The 21,103-nt window shown below is 45.6% G+C and overlaps 1 protein-coding gene across 1 annotated transcript in view; it reads right to left on the bottom strand.

Annotated features, from left to right (window-relative positions):
* Positions 1-21,103, bottom strand: part of LOC124622874 (furin-like protease 2) — a 790,830-nt gene that overhangs the window by 384,911 nt on the left and 384,816 nt on the right. The window contains exon 4 of the mRNA XM_047148668.1: positions 7,155-7,292. Within this exon, the coding sequence (XP_047004624.1) occupies positions 7,155-7,292 (138 nt within the window). The remainder of the gene's footprint in view (positions 1-7,154; positions 7,293-21,103) is intronic.

Here is a 21,103-nt window from a genome sequence, read left to right as displayed (position 1 = left end):
AACCCCTCCACCCTATGGCGCAAGTCGAGGAATCTGCAGCCCACACGGTCGCAGAACTGTCTCAGCCTCTGATTCAGACCCTCCACTCGGCTCTGTACCAAAGGTCTGCAGTCAGTCCTGTCGACGATGCTGAAGATGATGAGCTCTGCTTTCATCCCGCTAGCGAGACTGGCAGTCTTCACCAAATCAGATAGCCGCCGGAAGCCAGAGAGGATTTCCTCCGATCCATAGCGACACGCATCATTGGTGCCGACATGAGCGACCACCTGCAGATGGGTGCACCCTGTACCCTTCATGGCATCCGTAAGGAACCGATCATTCGTGTCACTAAAAGCCACACTTCTGTCGAGGGGCCGCATATGAGGCGGTTTTCATCTTTGTCCAGAGTTTGGCACTGAGGGCACAATGGTGAAACTGTCATATGAATCGCATCGAGTCTGGATCGGGTGACATTTTTGCCATTAACTGTACTACGTTGCTCGTGTCTCTGTGTCTAAGGAAACATGGTGTATCGATCGCCATACTACTTGCCAACTGATACGTGGATGCTTCCTCTCAATAGGATTGCTGTGTCGTCCGGTCGTTAGTATCCGATATAGGTCACGCGCCGTTGCAGGTCTGGTTTCCGACAGAGCCTTCTGAACGTACAGTACTCTATAAGAAAAGTACGTATATGCTGGAGTGACTGGGAAATGCTCTGGGCCGCCACTGGCGCCATTCGAGAAACTGGTGCTAGTTCTTCTATTAAGATTCCTGTCAGACAAGTCTGATTTCATCCCCACAGTTTTAACATTGTGCTGATATATAGTACCACCGCTCGTTCACGAACATGGGCAAGACCAAATCCACCTCTACTAAGAGGGAGGGTAAGGGCGTCGTATCTTACTTTAAACAGTAGACCTGCACACACAAAGGGACCGAACGCAGGCAGTATTTGTCGTGATATCGTCACCGGCATTTGGAGAACTATAGGAAAATGCGCAATTCGTGACGCCAGGTAGATGTTAATATACGTGACCCACTGGATAATGTCAAATGCTCGTGTGATGTTCCCTCTAACTCCCGTTCGGATTGACTGTAGTAGTCTCTTATAGTTGTACGCTGCTGTGCGACGTACGTCGTTGGTGAAACCAATACCTAGGCATTTCAAGCTATCCATGAGCCTTAATGGTGCTACAAATTCTTCCGTTGGTCGAACACCAATATTCATCGCTACAGACTTGCCCATATTTATACGGCTGCCAGTGGCCGTTCCATATTTGCGTATCCGGTCTAAAGCCACACTCATATCGTTTTCACTCCGTACTATCAAAACCAGGTCATCCACATATCATTTGCACGCAAATATGTGTCATGGCAAAGTCAGTCCTGTCAAGCGGTGTCGTAGGCCGCAAAGTAACGGGTCGAGAGCCAAGGCATATAAAGTCGTTGATAAGGGACATGCTTGTCTGATCGATCTCGCTACGACTAGAGATTTTATCGTAGTCTATTGACAAGCGCTTTGGAGGAGGCATTGCTGAGTGGCCGCATCACGACAGCGATAAATGGTCGTGGAAATCGCATGTGTGTCAGGACTTCTGCTAGATATTTATGGCTAACTCGTTCAAAGGCTTGATCAAAACCTATTAAATCTAGTGCTGCACGGAGGCGGCACGTCTTTGCTAGGGCGATCAAATCGCTGTATTCAACAAGTGCCGTCCAGATGTTGTTATCTCCACCGAGCGAAGTTTGATCAAGTGAGAGTACTTGCCGCAATACTCTTCGGACGCGTGCTGCTAATAATCAGGTGAATATTTTAAAGTCGCAGTTAAGGGGCGTCAGTGGTCGGCAGTCCCGTATTCTTGTACCACCCGAGAGTTTGTGAAATGGGATAATCAGCCACTCCACAAAAGCCGGCGGTAAGATAGTAGTCCATCGTGGTGAGATCACATATCTAAAGGTCCTGTAAAATTCCAGAAGGAGGGCATCAGATCCCTCAGGTTTGTTCATCGCTCTCCTACCAATGGCCTCCGTCAATTCCTCCTCTGTAATCTGCCCCATCAGTTGTGCTTCCGCCTCTGGATCAATGGTGCTGAAAATCATATCCGTAACTTCGTTAATGGCCTCCATACCAGTATTCACTGCGGTGTAAAGTTGAGTGTAATGTTCTACAAAGGCATTGCCTATTTCTTGTTGCGATATTAGGTGTCTGCCATCATCCGTATAACAACATTTGCTAGGGCTCTTCGCCGTCTTTCGTTTTCGTTAATGATGTGATACACTGATGGGTGTTCTCCTGAAACTTGATCTAGTGTCTGCGCCCTCACCACCGTACCTTCGAGGTGGCGTTGCATGATAGACATAATTTTGGCCTTTGCCTGTTGTACCGCCTGTTGCCGCTCCGGAGAAGGTATTTGTTCGGCGCATTCCCATAGCACCGTGAAATAGAAGTCCATCGTCTGACGTCGCCATACTGCATGCTCACGATCAAATGTTATCACTGCACAGCTCAGGGCCGGTTTGGCGCAACCCATCCACCAACCTAGGGTCGTGGGAAACGACCGAAAGCGTCGTTCGCAAGATCTCCAAACACTTTAATGACGTCTCGACAAACTGTGTCCCGCAGGTGGGCGACGCTTATTTTCCAAAGACCGCTGCTACGCCACACTTGCTGTCGCCGGAGGGACGCTGTACATATTAATGCTGTATGATCGGTATAGGCTGTAGGCCACAGCTCCATTTCGAGGACGTCCGCGTTAAGATTGCGTATGACATATATTCGGTCGAGACGACTAGCGGAATTTGTTGTACGGGTGTACTCAGGTCAAAGGCCATGGACATGCTCCCAGATGTCAACATATGCATACTCTGCAACAACAATCGTAGTGCTGGGCATGGGGTATATCGAGGATATTGGTCTTTCGGTGCAAGTACACAATTAAAATCGCCGCCTAGGATTAATCGGTCGTGTCGAACTTGGAAGGGCGGGACAATTTCGTCTGCGAAGAAGCGGGAACGCTCTCGTCTCCTGTCTGTACCGGAAGGTGCGTAGCTATTGATGAGTCGTATATCAAGTACTGTCATTGCTAATCCCCGTGACGACGGTAGGTATTGCTATGCCGCTGCTAGTTTCGGAGGCATGTGATATGTATTGTATTGTAATGTATTGTATGTTAGCCAGGGACCTAGAAAAGACGGAGAGGCTCCGTCCCCGCCGCAGACGCAGTGGTCAGCAACCCCACGACGACTACCGCAGTCCACGTCACCCCTCCGCCGCTCCACACCGAAGCCGGGGTTATTGTGTGGTTCGGACCTCGGTGGACCCCAGGAAACGTCTCACACCAGACGAGTGTAACCCCTATGTTTGCGTGGTAGAGTAATGGTGGTGTACGCATTCGTGGAGAACTTGTTTGCGCAGCTATCGTCGGCATAGTGTAACTGAGGCGGAATATGGGGAACCAGCCCGCATTCGCCGAGGCAGATGGGAAACTGCCTAAAAACCATCCACAGACTGGCCGGTTCACCGGACCTCGACACAAATCCGCCGGGCGGATTCGTGCCGGGGACCAGGCGCTCCTTCCCGCCCGGAAAGCCGCGAGTTAGACCGCACGGCCAACCGGGCGCACCGTGTGAAATGCAGGATACGTGCCCGTACATGACAGGAAATTCATCGATGTAGGAGGACGATGTCGATGTCCGCTGCTTGGAGCAGGTCTTTGAGCAATGACATCTTAATCTGCGACCGTATGTTATTGATATTCATAAAAACAAACCGATACGCTTGTCTTCGTTCCGTCGCATGTATATCAGCCATAGGAGCTTAAGCCGTCTGCTATTGTACTGGCACGTTACGTGACCCCGTCCTGCCCGCCGTTGTTAGTTATAGCTTGAACTGTAGAGGGGCGCCGCCCCCACCGTGTCACCAGTTGCGACTGTCGGTTGGTCCCCTTCACAATCATCAGCCCCGTCTCTCTGTGGCTCCCCTTCTAATACTTTGGAGTGGCAGTGGAATGCAGGTTGCCGTGCGTTGTCAAGTTCTTCAGGTCACTTTTGACGTATGCAGCTGTCGGGACGGTGGTGTTCTAGATGAGGAAGTTCGGGATCCTTTGTAAGGTGGCCGTCTTCCTCGGTCGTTTCTTGATCGTCGTCCTGCATACGTATTAAGGAGTCCTCCGACGGGGTTAGACGTCGTCTATTGCGCCGTTTCGGAGACCGTTGCTTATGCGTGTGCGTTACCACTGCAGTTGGACACGAAGGCATCCGTTGGCACTATTCGACTGTCGATGACCATTTGCTCATCCGATCTCTGGTGCTCTGGTGCTGTTGGTATCGATCGGTGTTGCTCGGTGGGGGGGGGGGGGCGGGGGGTGGTCGCCGCCGTCACCATGCTCGTACCGTCATCCGCCGTCGTCGGCTTTTCGACTGGCCTGTCCAGCTGTTGGGCGCTGTTACTCTTCGGTGTGGCGCCCTTCCGTAACATATTTGCATATGTGAGAGGGAGAGACATCGCCACAGGTGTTGTTAGAGATTCACCTGACGGTGACTGTACAATTCTTCGTTGGAGACACGCTGAGTGAAGGTGGCCTTCCTGACCACAACCTGAGCAAGTTTTCGGCCGACCGTCGTAAATGACTATCGCTATGCAGCCTCCAATTGTGAGATAAGACGTTACATGTTTTGGTAGCTCGATGCGTATTTGTCGCTCACCGTTAAGTACTGGTTACATGGTAAAGGTTGTCCATTTTTCTGCTATGTGATTAAGTACCCGTCCGTAGGTTTGTAGCTCGTTAATCACGACCTCAGCCGGAACCTCAAATGGTAGCTCAAATACTCTTACAGTTTTCTGTCCAAGACTCGCATGATCAATTGCTACAGTTCTGACATGGCCGTCTGCATGTTTAAAAAATCTTTATGGTCGCGAACGATCATGTCACACACCGTGTCGTTGGCCAGTTTGAGGTAGACCACATTGCTTGTGACAGAGAAGTTGATGCCAATCATATCTTGTGGTTCAATTTCAACTTCTTCACGTGTAAATCGTTCTATTTCAAATGCCTTCGGTCGTGCAACTTAAATATCAAAGCTGTTCTAGCCGTCCGATGTGGCCGTGCGGCTCTAGGCGCTTCAGTCTGGAACCGCGTAACCGCTAAGGGCGCAGGTTCGAATCCGACCTCGGGCATGGATGTGTGTGATGTCCTTCGGTTAGTTAGGTGTAAGTAGTTCTAAATTCTAGGGGACTGATGACCACAAATGTTAAGTCCCATGGTGCTCAGAGCCATTTGAACCAAAGGTGTTCGTGATAGTAGATTGTCGGTACAAATGAGCCATTCTAATTCGAAGGCGAAAGCTCTAGCGAAGGCTAACACGAAGTAAACAATCGCGTACGGGCTAAGCTCCACCGCAGGGACGTAAACAGGCTGCTGAAAGCAGACTGCTGACGCTTGAGCTACGCAACTACGACTTCCAGTACTGCAGGGTTCGCAGGTGAGCTTTTGTGAAGTTTGGAAGGGAGGAGACGAGGTACTGCCAGAATCTGAAGCTGAGAGGAGGAGTCGCGGGACGTGTTTCGGTAGCTCAATCCGTAGAGCACTTTCCAGCTAAAAGCAAAGAGATGCTCGGGATTAGCCGAGGGGTCCAGGGCGCTGCAGTCGTAGACTGTGCGGCTGGTCCCGACGGAGGTTGGAGTCCTCCCTCGGGCATGGATGTGTGTGTTTGTCCTTAGGATAAGTTAGGTTAAGTAGTGTGTAAGCTTAGGGACTGATGATCTTAGCAGTTATGTCCCGCAAGATTTAACACACACAAAGTTAATGAGGTCGTGTTTCCGTGCGTCACACAGTTTTAATCAGCCAGGAAGTTTAAAGTTTCATCATTATGACACTATCACAATTACGGCCCACATGTCCTTTGGCTACACATTGCGGTTGTTTCCCATTTCCTTCTTCATCCTCAGACAGATGATTACTGCTGTTTCTGCGACTTAGAACCGTAGACTTGTCATTGGATGTCTCGCCTGTAACAGTTGAAACTGCCCAAGTCAACCACAGCTATGACAATATCTGGCAGACCTCATACTGACGCAAAGGAACCGCTGAACAATGCGGAGTGTGGTTATAATCGCATGAATTCAGCGAAAGAAATTGCTTGTGTTCCCAAATTATTACCAGCAATCGATCTAGCACAATGGCTGTAGGTAGGGAGTTAAAAAAAGTGGTATACAATGGAGAAATACATCGTAATCCACGTATCTTCGTAGTGAAAGCTAAGCGTACATCTGAGGTGCAATAAAGAGCACGCCGCTGGACTGTGGACGACTCAAAGTCATTGTTTTGAAGTGACGAATCACGCTGGAACCTGTAGCAAACCGATGAAAGTGCTTAGGTTTGGTGAATTCCTGTAGAACGTTACCTGGCCTCATGCGCAGTGCGAAAGGTGATCCATGGAGGGTGCAGTGTTATGGTGTGGGGCTGTTTATCGTTGCTAGATTGTGATCCGATTATTGCATTTAAGAAAATGCTAAATGTGGAAGGTCATGTACACATCTTACAGCATTGTGTACTGGTACGATAGAGGAACAGTTTGGAAGTGGTGACAGAATCAGGCTGACAACGCAGCCTGTCATAAAGCAGCACCTATGAGCAATTCTTTGGGGAAACTATGTTCCTGAAACAGACTGGCCTGCCCTACTTGAACCCAATGGAACTGCTTTGTGGTCAGCTAAAGAGTCGCTTCCACTTCAAATTCCAGCTCATAACATCACTACCTTCTCTGGTTTCGGCCTTACAGAAAGAATGGGCTGCCTTCCTGTACAGTCATTGGTGCAACTCAATGAAATGTTCCTAGCAAAGTCGCACCCATCGCAAAGGAGAATGGTAGACATGCCTCTTGTTAATGACCACTAATAAGGGCATCGGTAAATTTGATAAGATGGTTTATTGCTGAATTATCACTTCATATATACCTCTCGGTCTTTTACAATGTCCCTGAAACGTTTGAAAGATGTATGTAGGTTCAGCATTGAGTAGTACGACATGGCAGCCCCTATTCGTGAAGCGGGAAAGAAGTTATCACTGTAGCTTTGCGAGTGGGAATATCCGTACTTACGTCAGAGAATCGAGAGGCTAAATCAGAGAATTTGAATGTGAAGAGAAGTCAGTTCTGCTGGACGGCAAACTTACCAGGTACCATTGTTCCTTGTAGAGAGGGTCCGTGAAGGAGGTGTTGCCGCGGACGGCTCGCCTGCGAGTAGTACTGGCCGCTGCGTCCAGGTCGCGCTTTGAGCGCCTCAGTTCCCGCTGCTGCTGCACCCACGTCACCTGCAACACGTACCAAAGCCACAGGGTTCAGTGAAGCAGTGTAGCGCACGTGGCTTCCACAAGTCATTTTCAGTGGTCAGTTAGGGGATATACCAGATAATTCTAGAGGAAACTGCTGATAAATAATTATTTAAATAAAAATACAATTTCAATACAAGAATTTTTTAAACCCCTTTAAAAAGGGTCGAATAACTTTTCATAGCCTATACAGCTTCAGAACACAGTAGAGCCAGTTCTAAAACTTTTTGATTAAGAATTTATAGTAACTAAGGAAATAATGGGCTCTGAGCACTATGGGACTCAACTGCTGAGGTCATTAGTCCCCTAGAACTTAGAACTAGTTAAACCTAACTAACCTAAGGACATGACAATCATCCATGCCCGAGGCAGGATTCGAACCTGCGACCGTAGCGGTCTTGCGGTTCCAGACTGCAGCGCCTTTAACCGCACGGCCACTTCGGCCGGCAACTAAGGAAATAATTGTAAGACTTTTAATGAAAAACACACGGCACACCCAATAGAAAACCGTCTGCTTATTAAAAATTCAGAATTACGAATTTTTTGAACTACCTGCAAAGGGCTAGGAGTCTGCTTCGGGCTAAAAGAAAGCATTTTTTTTTTTTTTTTGCGTTTTGAGTCTGATTTAAAAACATGCTTAATGAAAAATGTATTTTTATTTAGATAATTCTGTTCTGCATTTCGGTCACGTATGTGAAACGTCTCAATATAATAATAGTTTTGTGAGGTTGTATGAGAGACATGAGTTAAATTTCAGGATTACTTCAGCGTCTTTTCATCTGTTATATCTTAAATAGAACAGTGTTATACCTACCTATAAATAATGTATCAGGCTGTTTAAATGTTATTTTTCAAAAGCTAAAATGAAGGGAGTCTAGCAAGAATCGGAAATGACTCAAAGAACGAGCTGCGACTGGACGACCGGAGATGGCACGACAAAGCAACGATGTTCAAACGAGTAAACGAAGAACGAAAGCCTATGATCTAGCGAAATCTGAGATCAAGACAAGGTTGTGTAATGAGAACACTACGAGTACACAACTCAAGGCAGGGCGGTGGTGTGGCCAGCTTCACAGTGTGACGGTAAGGACTAACTGATACGCTTAGGTGGGCTTGGTCCTGCAGGACCGCGGGTTCAGCGCTGGAGAGGCGATGCTATTCCACATATAACTAGCATTGCCATCTAGTGGCCGTAATCTTACGTGAGTACCGTCTCGAACGCATTCAGATACTACTAGAATATCTCTCTAATTCTGCAGGTCAGCCGAAATGCTAGGCGCTAGCAACGTTTTCACCCCATGCTATGAGCCGTAGGTGCATCAGGTAGCTAGGAGAGCAGGTTAATATGACACTGTCATCCGTTTCGTACCTACGTTTAAAATTTTTAACCTCTGGTTTATCGGGAGTGAGCTTAATATCAACTGCCAAATCAGAACAGATCAGAGAGACACAGAGAAAGACGTAACGGCTTAAAAGTAGTGCATATTTACACAAACATACACACACACACACACACACACACACACACACACACACACACACCACTCAAAAAATATAAACATGCACCCAAAGGGGTTGCAGACGCTTCCCAAAACACAAAACAAAGCAAAACTCGACTGTATCTTACAACATCAAATCAAAGTGCACGATTTATAGCTGGATATACCCAATATGGTAACGAAGTAATATTGAGAGTCAGTGAAGTGCAATAAACTAAAATCGCACACATATGTCTGGAGAATCATTACAAATGAATTAGGAAACAAAAACTCGTGAATAATAACTGTAATTTAATACCGATTAGTCATGGGCGACTGGAATGCAGTTGTAGGGGAAGGAGTAGAAGAAAAGGTTACAGGAGAATATGGGTTTGGGACAACGAATGAACGAGGGGAAAGCCTAATTGAGTTCTGTAACAAGTTTCAGCTAGTAACAGCGAATACCCTGTTCAAGAATCACAAGAGAAAGAGGTATACTTGGAAAAGGCCGGGAGATACGGGAAGATTTCAATTAGATTACATCATGGTCAGACAGAAATTCCGAAATCAGATACTGGACTGTAAGGCGTACCCAGGAGCATATATAGACACAGATCACATTATAGTAGTGATGAAGAGTAGGCTGAAGTTCAAAACATTAGTCAGGATGAATCAATACGCAAAAGAGTGGGATACGGAAGTACTAAGGTATGACAAGATACCTTTGAAGTTCTCTAACGCTATAGATACAGAAATAAGGAACAGCGCAGTAGGCAGCACAGTTGAAGAGGAATGGACTTCTCTAAAAAGGGCCATCACAGAAGTTGGGAAGGAAAACATAGGTACAAAGAAGGTAGCTGCGAAGAAACCATGGGTAACAGGAGAAATACTTCAGTTGATTGATGAAAGGAGGAAGTACAAACATGTTCCGGGAAAATCAGGAATACAGTCGCTGAGGAATGAAATAAATAGGACGTGCAGGGAAGCTAAGACGAAATGGCTGCAGGAAAAATGTGAAGACATCGAAAAAGATATGATTGTCGGAAGGACAGACTCAGCATACAGGAAAGTCAAAACAACCTTTGGTGACATTAAAAGCAACGGTGGTAACATTAAGAGTGCAACGGGAATTCCACTGTTAAAGGCAGAGGAGAGAGCAGATAGGTGCAAAGAATACACTGAATGCCTCTATGAGGGTGAAGATTTGTCTGATGTGATAGAAGAAGAAACAGGAGTCGATTTAGAAGAGATAGGGGATCCAGTATTAGAATCGGGATTTAAAAGAACTTTGGCGGACTTACGGTCAAATAAGGCAGAAGGGATAGAGAACATTCCATCAGAATTTCTAAAGTCATTGGGGGAAGTGGCAACAAAACTACTATTCACGTTGGTGTGTAGAATATATGAGTCTGGCGACATACCATCTGACTTTCGGAAAAGCATCATCCACACAATTCCGAAGACGACAAGAGCTGACAAGTGCGAGAATTATCGCACAATCAGCTTAACAGCTCATGCATCGAAGCTGCTTACAAGAATAATATACAGGAGAATGGAAAAGAGAATTGAGAATGGGCTTGGTGACGATCAGTTTGGGTTTAGGAAAAGAAAAGGGACGAGAGAGGCAATTCTGACGTTACGGCTAATAATGGAAGCAAGGCTAAAGAAAAATCAAGACACTTTCATAGGATTTGTCGACCTAGAAAAAGCGTTCGACGGTATAAAATGGTGCAAGTTGTTCGAGATTCTGAAAAAAGTAGGGGTAAGCTACAGGGAGAGACGGGTCATATACACTCCTGGAAATTGAAATAAGAACACCGTGAATTCATTGTCCCAGGAAGGGGAAACTTTATTGACACATTCCTGGGGTCAGATACATCACATGACCACACTGACAGAACCACAGGCACACAGACACAGGCAACAGAGCATGCACAATGTCGGCACTAGTACAGTGTATATCCACCTTTCGCAGCAATGCAGGCTGCTGTTCTCCCATGGAGACGATCGTAGAGATGCTGGATGTAGTCCTGTGGAACGGCTTGCCATGCCATTTCCACCTGGCGCCTCAGATGGACCAGCGTTCTTGCTGGACGTGCAGACCACGTGAGACGACGCTTCATCCAGTCCCAAACATGCTCAATGGGGGACAGATCCGGAGATCTTGCTGGCCAGGGTAGTTGACTTACACCTTCTAGAGCACGTTGGGTGGCACGGGATACATGCGGACGTGCATTGTCCTGTTGGAACAGAAACTTCCCTTGCCGGTCTAGGAATGGTAGAACGATGGGTTCGATGACGGTTTGGATGTACCGTGCACTATTCAGTGTCCCCACGACGATCACCAGTGGTGTACGGCCAGTGTAGGAGATCGCTCCCCACACCATGATGCCGGGTGTTGGCCCTGTGTGCCTCGGTCGTATGCAGTCCTGATTGTGGCGCTCACCTGCACGGCGCCAAACACGCATACGACCATCATTGGCACCAAGGCAGTAGCGACTATCATCGCTGAAGACGACACGTCTCCATTCGTCCCTCCATTCACGCCTGTCGCGACACCACTGGAGGCGGGCTGCACGATGTTGGGGCGTGAGCGGAAGACGGCCTAACGGTGTGGCGAGACCGTAGCCCAGCTTCATGGAGACGGTTGCGAATGGTCCTCGCCGATACCCCAGGAGCAACAGTGTCCCTAATTTGCTGGGAAGTGGCGGTGCGGTCCCCTACGGCACTGCGTAGGATCCTACGGTCTTGGCGTGCATCCGTGCGACCAGTGGCGACAACATCGATGTACTGTGGAGACCTCACGCCTCACGTGTTGAGCAATTCGGCGGTACGTCCACCCGGCCTCCCGCATGCCCACTATACGCCCTCGCTCAAAGTCCGTCAACTGCACATACGGTTCACGTCCACGCTGTCGCGGCATGCTACCAGTGTTAAAGACTGCGATAAAGCTCCGTATGCCACGGCAAACTGGCTGACACTGACGGCGGCGGTGCACAAATGCTGCGCAGCTAGCGCCATTCGACGGCCAACACCGCGGTTCCTGGTGTGTCCGCTGTGCCGTGCGTGTGATCATTGCTTGTACAGCCCTCTCGCAGTGTCCGGAGCAAGTATGGTGGGTCTGACACACCGGTGTCAATGTGTTCTTTTTTCCATTTCCAGGAGTGTACAATATGTACAACAACCAAGAGGGAATAATAAGAGTGGACTATCAAGAACGAAGTGCTCTTATTAAGAAGGGGGTAAGACAAGGCTGTAGGCTTTCGCCCCTACTCTTCAATCTGTACATCGAGGAAGCAATGATTGAAATAACAGAAAGGTTCAGGAGTGGAATTAAAATACAAGGTGAAAGGATATCAATGATACGATTCGCTGATGACATTGCTATCCTGAGTGAAAGTGAAGAAGAATTAAATGATCTGCTGAACGGAATGAACAGTCTAATGAGTACGCATTATGGTTGAGAGTAAATCGGAGAAAGACGAAGGTAATGAGAAGTAGTAGAAATGAGAACAGCGAGAAACTTACATCAGGATTGATAGTCTCGAAGTCAATGAAGTTAAGGAATTCTGCTACCTAGGCAATAAAATAACCAATGACGGACGGAGCAAGGAGGACATCAAAAGCAGACTCGCTATGGAAAAAAAGCATTTCTGGCCAAGAGAAGTCTACTAATATCAAATACCGGCCGTAATTTGAGGAAGAAATTTCTGAGGATGTACGTCTGGAGTACAGCATTGTATGGTAGTGAAACATGGACTGTGGGAAAACCGGAACAGAAGAGAATCGAAGCATTTGAGACGTGATGCTATAGACGAATGTTGAAAATTAGAAGGACTGATAAGGTAAGGAATGAGGAGGTTCTATGCAGAATCGTCGAGGAAAGGAATGTGTGGAAAACACTGATTAGGAGAAAGGACAGGATGATAGGACATCTGCTTAGACATGTGGGAATGACTTCCATGATACTAGAGGGAGCTGTAGAGGGCAAAAACTGTAGAGGAAGACAGAGATTGGAATACGTCAAGCAAAAACTGAGGACGTAGGTTGCAGGTGCTACTCTGAGATGAAGAGGTTAGCACAGGAAAGGAATTCGTGGCGGACCGCATCAAACCAGTCAGTAGACTGATGACCAAAAAAAAAGTTGTATTACTGCTCAACATGAGAACTGTTCACGATCTTGTCAATCTAATATGTTATGGAAAGCCTCAATGTTACAGTGACCACGGAGAAAAGTTTCGAGTTAAGCGAAATGTATATGGTCTAAATAAGATATTTATTAAAGTTCAAAAATATTGTACCTAACCTATTTCAATTGCATAGCGGCGACTGCGGACCGAGATCTAACAGCAAGGAAAACAACGTGTGGAAACAGATTTTTTAAAGAAAATATAACTATTGTTAACTAGCAAAATACATTTAACAGAATACAATTTGTTATCTATAAGATAACTACTTACTGCAAGCATAAAATGTTCTAAGTCCCTGAGCTCGAAACACAGTAACAGCACCGAAAATTTTTGCGTTTTCATTTTGACGACATACAAGTTGAGACAGATTCCACATGAGGTTACCGTCTTCACAATTTACGGTTTTTCTTTTGTATTTCATTTACTATTTTAAGAATGTAGTACGCATTCCAGGTCTACATATGTCTAATTATGAGGATCGCATTTTGTTTCTATGGTACTGACCTACGTGTTTTTTTTTTAAGTTTTAATTACGCCAGAATTTTACACCACGATAACTGGCACAAGAAGTGTTACAAAATTCCTGATAATTGCTTATATTTGAGTACAGTTACACTTTGAAGTTACTATCAGAGTCTTTTATCATTTAATACTGTTACACAAGTTTATCACGATATTTTTTAATTCTTTCAGTTTTCTGTTAATTTCAAATTACGAAGTTACATTTTTAACGTTAGTGTGACTTTTATTTAAACTCCTGTTTCGTATGGCTACGTGGACGCCAAATTATGTGCGAAGCTCTGCATCGACTTTTCTCTCTATTTCTCTAATGCTAAACCAGTAAAGTCCTTGAAGTTGTTGCCGTAGTGTTCACCTTTCACATTTTGCTAGCTAACTATCTAGTATAACAATAGCAACTTACGAAATAAATCAAAGCAGCGGTTTCTGTTAGGTTTTGTGTTTATTGGAGTGTCATATAGCTTGGACACCGTTCGTACCCTGGGGATGATTGAAAGAGAGAGTGTATACTAGTATTAGAGATTTCTAAGCACAATTTACCCACAGTGACTCAATTTTATGAGGAACAAACACTTATTGTTCTGAACTACTTTATTACTCATTTGTGAGAAGGTTCCAACAGCCTGAACACCAACAGTAATATTCGAGACTGCCGTCCCAGTGAGAAAAAATTAAATTACAAGTATTTAATATAGGTAACCGGAAGCCTGTAATTGATAAAGTGTCATGATGACCCCTCCATCGGCAAATTATCCATAAATAGTCACTGTTTTAGATTTTCGGGAGGGGACTGCCTAGGGGGACGTGACGAAGAAACTGGAATAAACAACGACGAGATGAAGTTCTATACGTCGAAGCGTGGGCTGTCAGAAGTCTGAATGTAACAGGTAACCTAGAATATATGAAACGGAAATACAAAGGGTGAATCTAACTGTACTAAAAGTCAATGGGGTGGAATGGAACCAAGGTAAGAAATTTGTGGACATACGAACGTTGGGTAGTATTAACTGCAGCAGTAAACAGTATAAAAGGAGTAGAATTCGTTACGAATTGGAAAGTAGGGCAGGGAGTGAGCTACTGTGAACAGGTCAGTGATAGCACTGTTCTCATTAGATTCGACAGAGAATCAAAACCGACAGCCATAGTTTAGATATACATACCGACGTCGCAAACAGAGATGAAGAGACAGAGAAAGTATATGAGGTTACTGAATGGGTAATTCAGTAAAAAGAAGGGACACTAAAATATAATAATCATGGAGGATTGGAACGCGGTTGTAGGGAAAGGTATAGAAAAAAAGTTACTGGAGAACATGAGTTTGGCTGTAGGGATGAGAGAGGAGTAAAAGCACTCGAGTTCTACAATAAATTTCAGATAATAATACAGAACACTATGTTCCAAATCACAAGAGGAATAAAAGTCCCGGAGACAAGGGAATACTGTAGCTGCACAACATCATGATCAAACAGAGGCTCTAAGGTTGACATTGGTTGGTAAGGTGTATCCAAGTGCAAGCATACTCCATCATCTCAATTTAGGAAGATGAGTAGAATGAATATTAAGAGTATCGAAGGAAAGAGTCAGTGGAGAAAAAAGAAGATTACTGAAGTCCTGAGAAATAACAATAGGTATTTGAGAATAACTAAGAATGTAGATTTTCAAATAACTTCCGGGAATTCAGCCAGGTAAAACTTTCAGCGACCTCCGATATTTCGGCGGGTGAACACCCCGCCATTTTCAAGGCAAACTGCAACGGACAGGCGACGTACATGCAAATGTAAAACCTCGGTTCTCGGACTGATGCAGGAAAGAGAACACACACACTGAACACTAGTGCCACCAAAGATGACCAAAGTCGGAGTTATCGATACTGAGACTACGAACTAGCAGGTGAGGTAGCATGGACTCCGTCCCTCTGCTTTTGACAAGAGAGAGCCGGATTCCAAACAGAGTTTCAAAAAAAACCTCCATCCCCGTTAAGGAGGTTGCTCGCCTATTTAATCTCAACTGCCTCCTTAATAACACTGTCCCAGTAGCTGGACGTGCATGCCAATATCTCGGTGTTATTATATAACATGGGGCGACCAGTATCCAAACAATTTTCGGCAATAGCAGATCTACTTGGCTGCTGTAATCGTGTGTGTCGTTTGTGCTCACTACATCGGCCCTCCACGGTCATGATAGTTTGGCTAATATATGGCATGCCGCAGCTACAAGAAATGCGATATACACCCACCTTACGCAGACAAGCATTATCCTTAATATAACTGAAGAGCGCTCTAATTTTAGATGGAAGTCGGAAAACACAATTCACATCGTATTTCTGTAAAAAACGAACGTCCTTGTTGGAAGTGTTTCCTACGTAAGGCAAAAAGGCTGTAGACTTAGATGTCGACTCAGAATTATCGTCAATCACCCGATGTACAGTTGGTCGATAGCGCAACGCACGTCAATCTGTCTATCACTATAACCATTTTGGCGAAATGTAACTTCAAGAAAGCCGCATTGGGTGTATATCGCATTCCTTGTAGCTGTGGCATATCATACACTCCTGGAAATTGAAATAAGAACACCGTGAATTCATTGTCCCAGGAAGGGGAAACTTTATTGACACATTCCTGGGGTCAGATACATGATCACACTGACAGAACCACAGGCACATAGACACAGGCAACAGAGCATGCACAATGTCGGCACTAGTACAGTGTATATCCACCTTTCGCAGCAATGCAGGCTGCTATTCTCCCATGGAGACGATCGTAGAGATGCTGGATGTAGTCCTGTGGAACGGCTTGCCACGCCATTTCCACCTGGCGCCTCAGTTGGACCAGCGTTCGTGCTGGACGTGCAGACTGCGTGAGACGACGCATCATCCAGTCCCAAACATGCTCAATGGGGGACAGATCCGGAGATCTTGCTGGCCAGGGTAGTTGTCTTACACCTTCTAGAGCATGCTGGGAGGCACGGGATACATGCGGACGTGCATTGTCCTATTGGAACAGCAAGTTCCCTTGCCGGTCTAGGAATGGTAGAACGATGGGTTCCATGACGGTTTGGATGTACCGTGCACTACTCAGTGTCCCCTCGACGATCACCAGTGGTGTACGGCCAGTGTAGGAGATCGCTCCCCACACCACGATGCCGGGTGTTGGCCCTGTGTGCCTCGGTCGTATGCAGTCCTGATTGTGGCGCTCACCTGCACGGCGCCAAACACGCATACGACCATCATTGGCACCAAGGCAGAACCGACTCTCATCGCTGAAGACGACATGTCTCCATTCGTCCCTCCATTCACGCCTGTCGCGACAGCACTGGAGGCGGGCTGCACGATGTTGGGGCGTGAGCGGAAGACGGCCTAACGGTGTGCGGGACCGTAGCCCAGCTTCATGGAGACGGTTGCGAATGGTCCTCGCCGATACCCCAGGAGCAACAGTGTCCCTAATTTGCTGGGAAGTGGCGGTGCGGTCCCCTACGGCACTGCGTAGGATCCTACGGTCTTGGCGTGCATCCGTGCGTCGCTGCGGTCCGGTCCCAGGTCGACGGGCACGTGCACCTTCCGCCGACCACTGGCGACAACATCGATGTACTGTGGAGACCTCACGCCCCACGTGTTGAGCAATTCGGCGGTACGTCCACCCGGCCTCCCGCATGCCCACTATACGCCCTCGCTCAAAGTCCGTCAACTGCACATACGGTTCACGTCCACGCTGTCGCGGCATGCTACCAGTGTTAAAGACTGCGATGGAGCTCCGTATGCCACGGCAAACTGGCTGACACTGACGGCGGCGGTGCACAAATGCTGCGCAGCTAGCGCCATTCGACGGCCAACACCGCGGTTCCTGGTGTGTCCGCTGTGCCGTGCGTGTGATCATTGCTTGTACAGCCCTCTCGCAGTGTCCGGAGCAAGTATGGTGGGTCTGACACACCGGTGTCTATGTGTTCTTTTTTCCATTTCCATGAGTGTATATTGATCGAACTATCATGACCGCGGAGGATCGATGTACTGAGCATAAACGGCACAAACCATTACAGCAGCTTAGTAGATCTGCTGTTGCCGAACATTGTTTGGATACTGGTCACCCCAAGTTAAATAACACCGAGATATTGGCATCCACGTCCAGCTATTGGGACAGTGTTATTAAGGAGGCAGATGAGATTAAATTAGCAAGCAACGTCGTTAACAGGGATGGAGGGTTTTGTTTAGACTCTGTTTGGAATCTGGCTCTCTCCCATGTCAGATAAGGGGGGACAGAGTCGATGCTACCTCACCTGCGAGTTCGTAGTCTCACTATCGACAGCTCTTACTTTGGTCATCTATGGTGGCAGTGGCGTTCAGTGTGTGTTATCTTTCCTGCATCAGTACGAGAACCGAGGTTTTATATTTGCATATATGTCAGCTGTCCGTTGCAGTTTGCCTTGAAAATGTCGTGGTGTTCTCCCGCCGAAATATCGGTGGTCGCTGAAAGTTGTACCTGGCCGAATTCCCGGAAGTTATTTGTATAAGCCAGGAGAAACTCAGGTCTCACATAGATGTAGATACTGCTCTAGGGAATACCACAGTAGTTAGTTAGTTGAAAAGGAGCGTCACCTCTAATAAAAAAGGAAATCACAAATGTTGGACTGACAAACATGAGTACAAGGAAGGCTATTGCTAAGAGACCTTGAGCAACAGATGAGATACTGCGATTGACCTACGAAAGTAGGAAGTACGAAAGTGTTAAGGAAAAGACTGGAATAAGGCAATGTAAGTAATTTAGGAATGGGTAGCAACTGCAGGCAGTCAAAGTGAAAAGATTGGGGGAGATGAAGGATTGGCAGACAAACCGAACAAACTTCCGTTGAAATTAAAGGCAAAGGTTGTAACATTAAGAGTGCAGTACGAATTCGACAGCTTAATTTAGAAGAGATAGCGGGTGGATCTAACGTGTACACTGAAGGTCTCTGTGAGGCGGAGGACTTGTCTGATGACGTCATACAAGAAGGAGCTAGAGTGAATATGCATGACGTAGGAGATTCGGTATTAGGGTCATATTTTAATAATTCAAGGAAGACTTGAGATCCAGAAGAAGGGATTGATATCATTCTATCTGAAATTCTAAAACCGTTGAGGGATGTGGCAACCAAACGACTATTCATGTTGGTGTGTCAAATCTGACACTAGCGACGTACCATCCGACTTTCGTTAAAATATCATCCACAAAATTCCGGTGATAGGAAGGACAAGTAAGTGCGTAAACTATTGCACGGTCTGCATAACAGGTCATGGATACAAGCTGCTGAGAAGAACAATATAAGGAACAGTGGGAAATAAAATTGTGGATCAGGTAATTGCAATCATTTTGGCACTAGGAAAGGTTTACGTGGACTTATCAGCTGAAGAATGATGAAGTTCTCTCCACAATCGACGAAGAAGCAAACACATCGAAAACAGTGATGAGAGGTAGAGATGACAGCACATCTGTTAAGACATCATAAAATAACCTCTATGGTACCAGAGGGTGCCGCAGAGTGTAAAAGTTGTAGTGAAAGATAGAGATTTGAATGTATCTAACAAATAACTGAGAAGGTAAGGTGCAAGTGCTACACTGAGATGAAGAGGACAGCGCAGGGGAGGAAGTCAGAACGCGTCAAACCAGGCAGAAGAATGAATCTTGTTTAGTACGTACATTAAAGCTTTCGACTCACTGGCATCAAATTATAGGATAAAACAGTTACAAATAAAAAAATAAGTAATGCAACAAAATAAAATGATGAACTTGTGTTCAAGAATCTACTTTTAGAACGATTTAGATCTTTAATTTTAGTAATGGTAACGAGGCGACAATGTTTATTGACCACTGAGGGAAAGATGTAGTTAAAATACAATGCCACTGCCTTCAGTCATTAGAGATATAATGATTAAGGCTCTAGCGACTGAGGCTGAGACGATATTGGGAACGAATTTGCATAAAAATTTATTTAAAGCAGAAATATTTCCAAAATTAAGCAATATATGTATGCCTACATGTTTACATATTATTCGGATTACACACTGTTAAGTCGTATAACACAAGTTAACAGAATGCGACCGAGAGAGAGCGAGAGAAGGACTGGAGTGGAAAGTGTTTGTGACAATGCGGTAAAAGTCTTAGAAATCTGTGAGTTTTAAACAGCACGATAACTACAAGGATCAAGTGACCTGCAGTCGTGACGGGAGAAATCGGTAATAGTTACGAGAGAATTACGAGTTCTGGGTCTGAGTTTGGTCATAACTCGGAACAAATCGAGCTGCGCCACGAAAATAGTCTTCTATATATCAGACGCCCTGCGGTGGTAATTGCCTTTGCCCACGCATAGTGAAATGGAAGTAATAAACGGCTTCTGGCTGAATGCCAAAAGCTGTTAACTATCAAAAGAAGGAAAGGGTCATGGCCAAATTCTTGAAAAGCATTAAGCGATGTTCATAATGGTTAGATGTAATACTCTTGTTACTAAAACTTTAAACATGTCGACCAATGTTACCACACAATGTGTGGAAACAGCATAAAATTGCCATTGCGAAATGAGAGCTCCAGAACTTCGTCAAGTAATTTTTGATTTTTGCTAGAAAGCGATACGGCCATCAAACATTTGAAGAAAAATATGAATTTCAATGGTGTCACGAATACCATTAGTGACGAATTGCTACAATCGTGGTTCTGAGTAAGATTTTAAAACTTCAGTATTTTGAACAAGTCTCACACATGTACCACTGCCCGATCGTTTCAAAATCCGTACGTAAAAATAAAAATGGATGTGTGTATATTTGTATTTGTGTGTGTGTGTGTGTGTGTGTGTGTGTGTGTGTGTGTGTGTGTGTATGTTCCAAGTCTCCTCCTAAGCCATTGGACGGATTCCAACGAACTTGGTACTCAAATCCCTTACTTTCAGGCAATAATCGTTATGGGGGTAAGAATCGCCTGTCATACTTCAGAAGATATGACGTTATAAACAAAGATATGCGTGGAAAACTGCCGCATCATGCATGACGTTTAAATTTCTTAATTCTTTGGTACTAACTCATTTCGCAGACAGGTTCCACATATGATTCATCCACACAGTTCAAGAGATGAGTGGAAACATGCCGCATCATGTAAGATGTATTAATACTATATGAGTAAGGTGGAGTAAACTTCAGGAAATCCTGGTTGCGCTTTGACGGCTTTCAACTGTGAACCGCAAACGCCTATAGGCGGAAAGATTCGCCGTCTATACAATGTGGTCCACTGATCGTTACCGGGCCAAATATCTCACGAAATAAGTGTCAAACGAAAAAACTACAATGACCTAAACTTGTCTACCTTAAAGGGGGAAACCAGATAGCGCTATGGTTGGCCCGCTAGATGGCGCTGCCATAGGTCAAACGGATATCAACTGCGTTTTTTAAAATAGGAACCCCCATTTGATTACATATTCGTGTAGTACGTAAATAAATATGAATGTTTTAGTTGGACCACATTTTTCGTTTTGTGATAGATGGCGCTGAAATAGTCACAATCATGTTCCAATGTGACACATGTACCTTTGTAAACTTATCATTTCTGAGAACGCCTGCTGTTACAGCGTGATTACCTGTAAATACAACATT

Source organism: Schistocerca americana, chromosome 7 (genome assembly GCF_021461395.2).
Source record: "Schistocerca americana isolate TAMUIC-IGC-003095 chromosome 7, iqSchAmer2.1, whole genome shotgun sequence".
Classification (NCBI taxonomy): Eukaryota; Metazoa; Arthropoda; class Insecta; order Orthoptera; family Acrididae; genus Schistocerca; species Schistocerca americana.
Note: the sequence above shows the minus strand (reverse complement) of the source record. Positions and strands in the feature narration are given on the sequence as shown.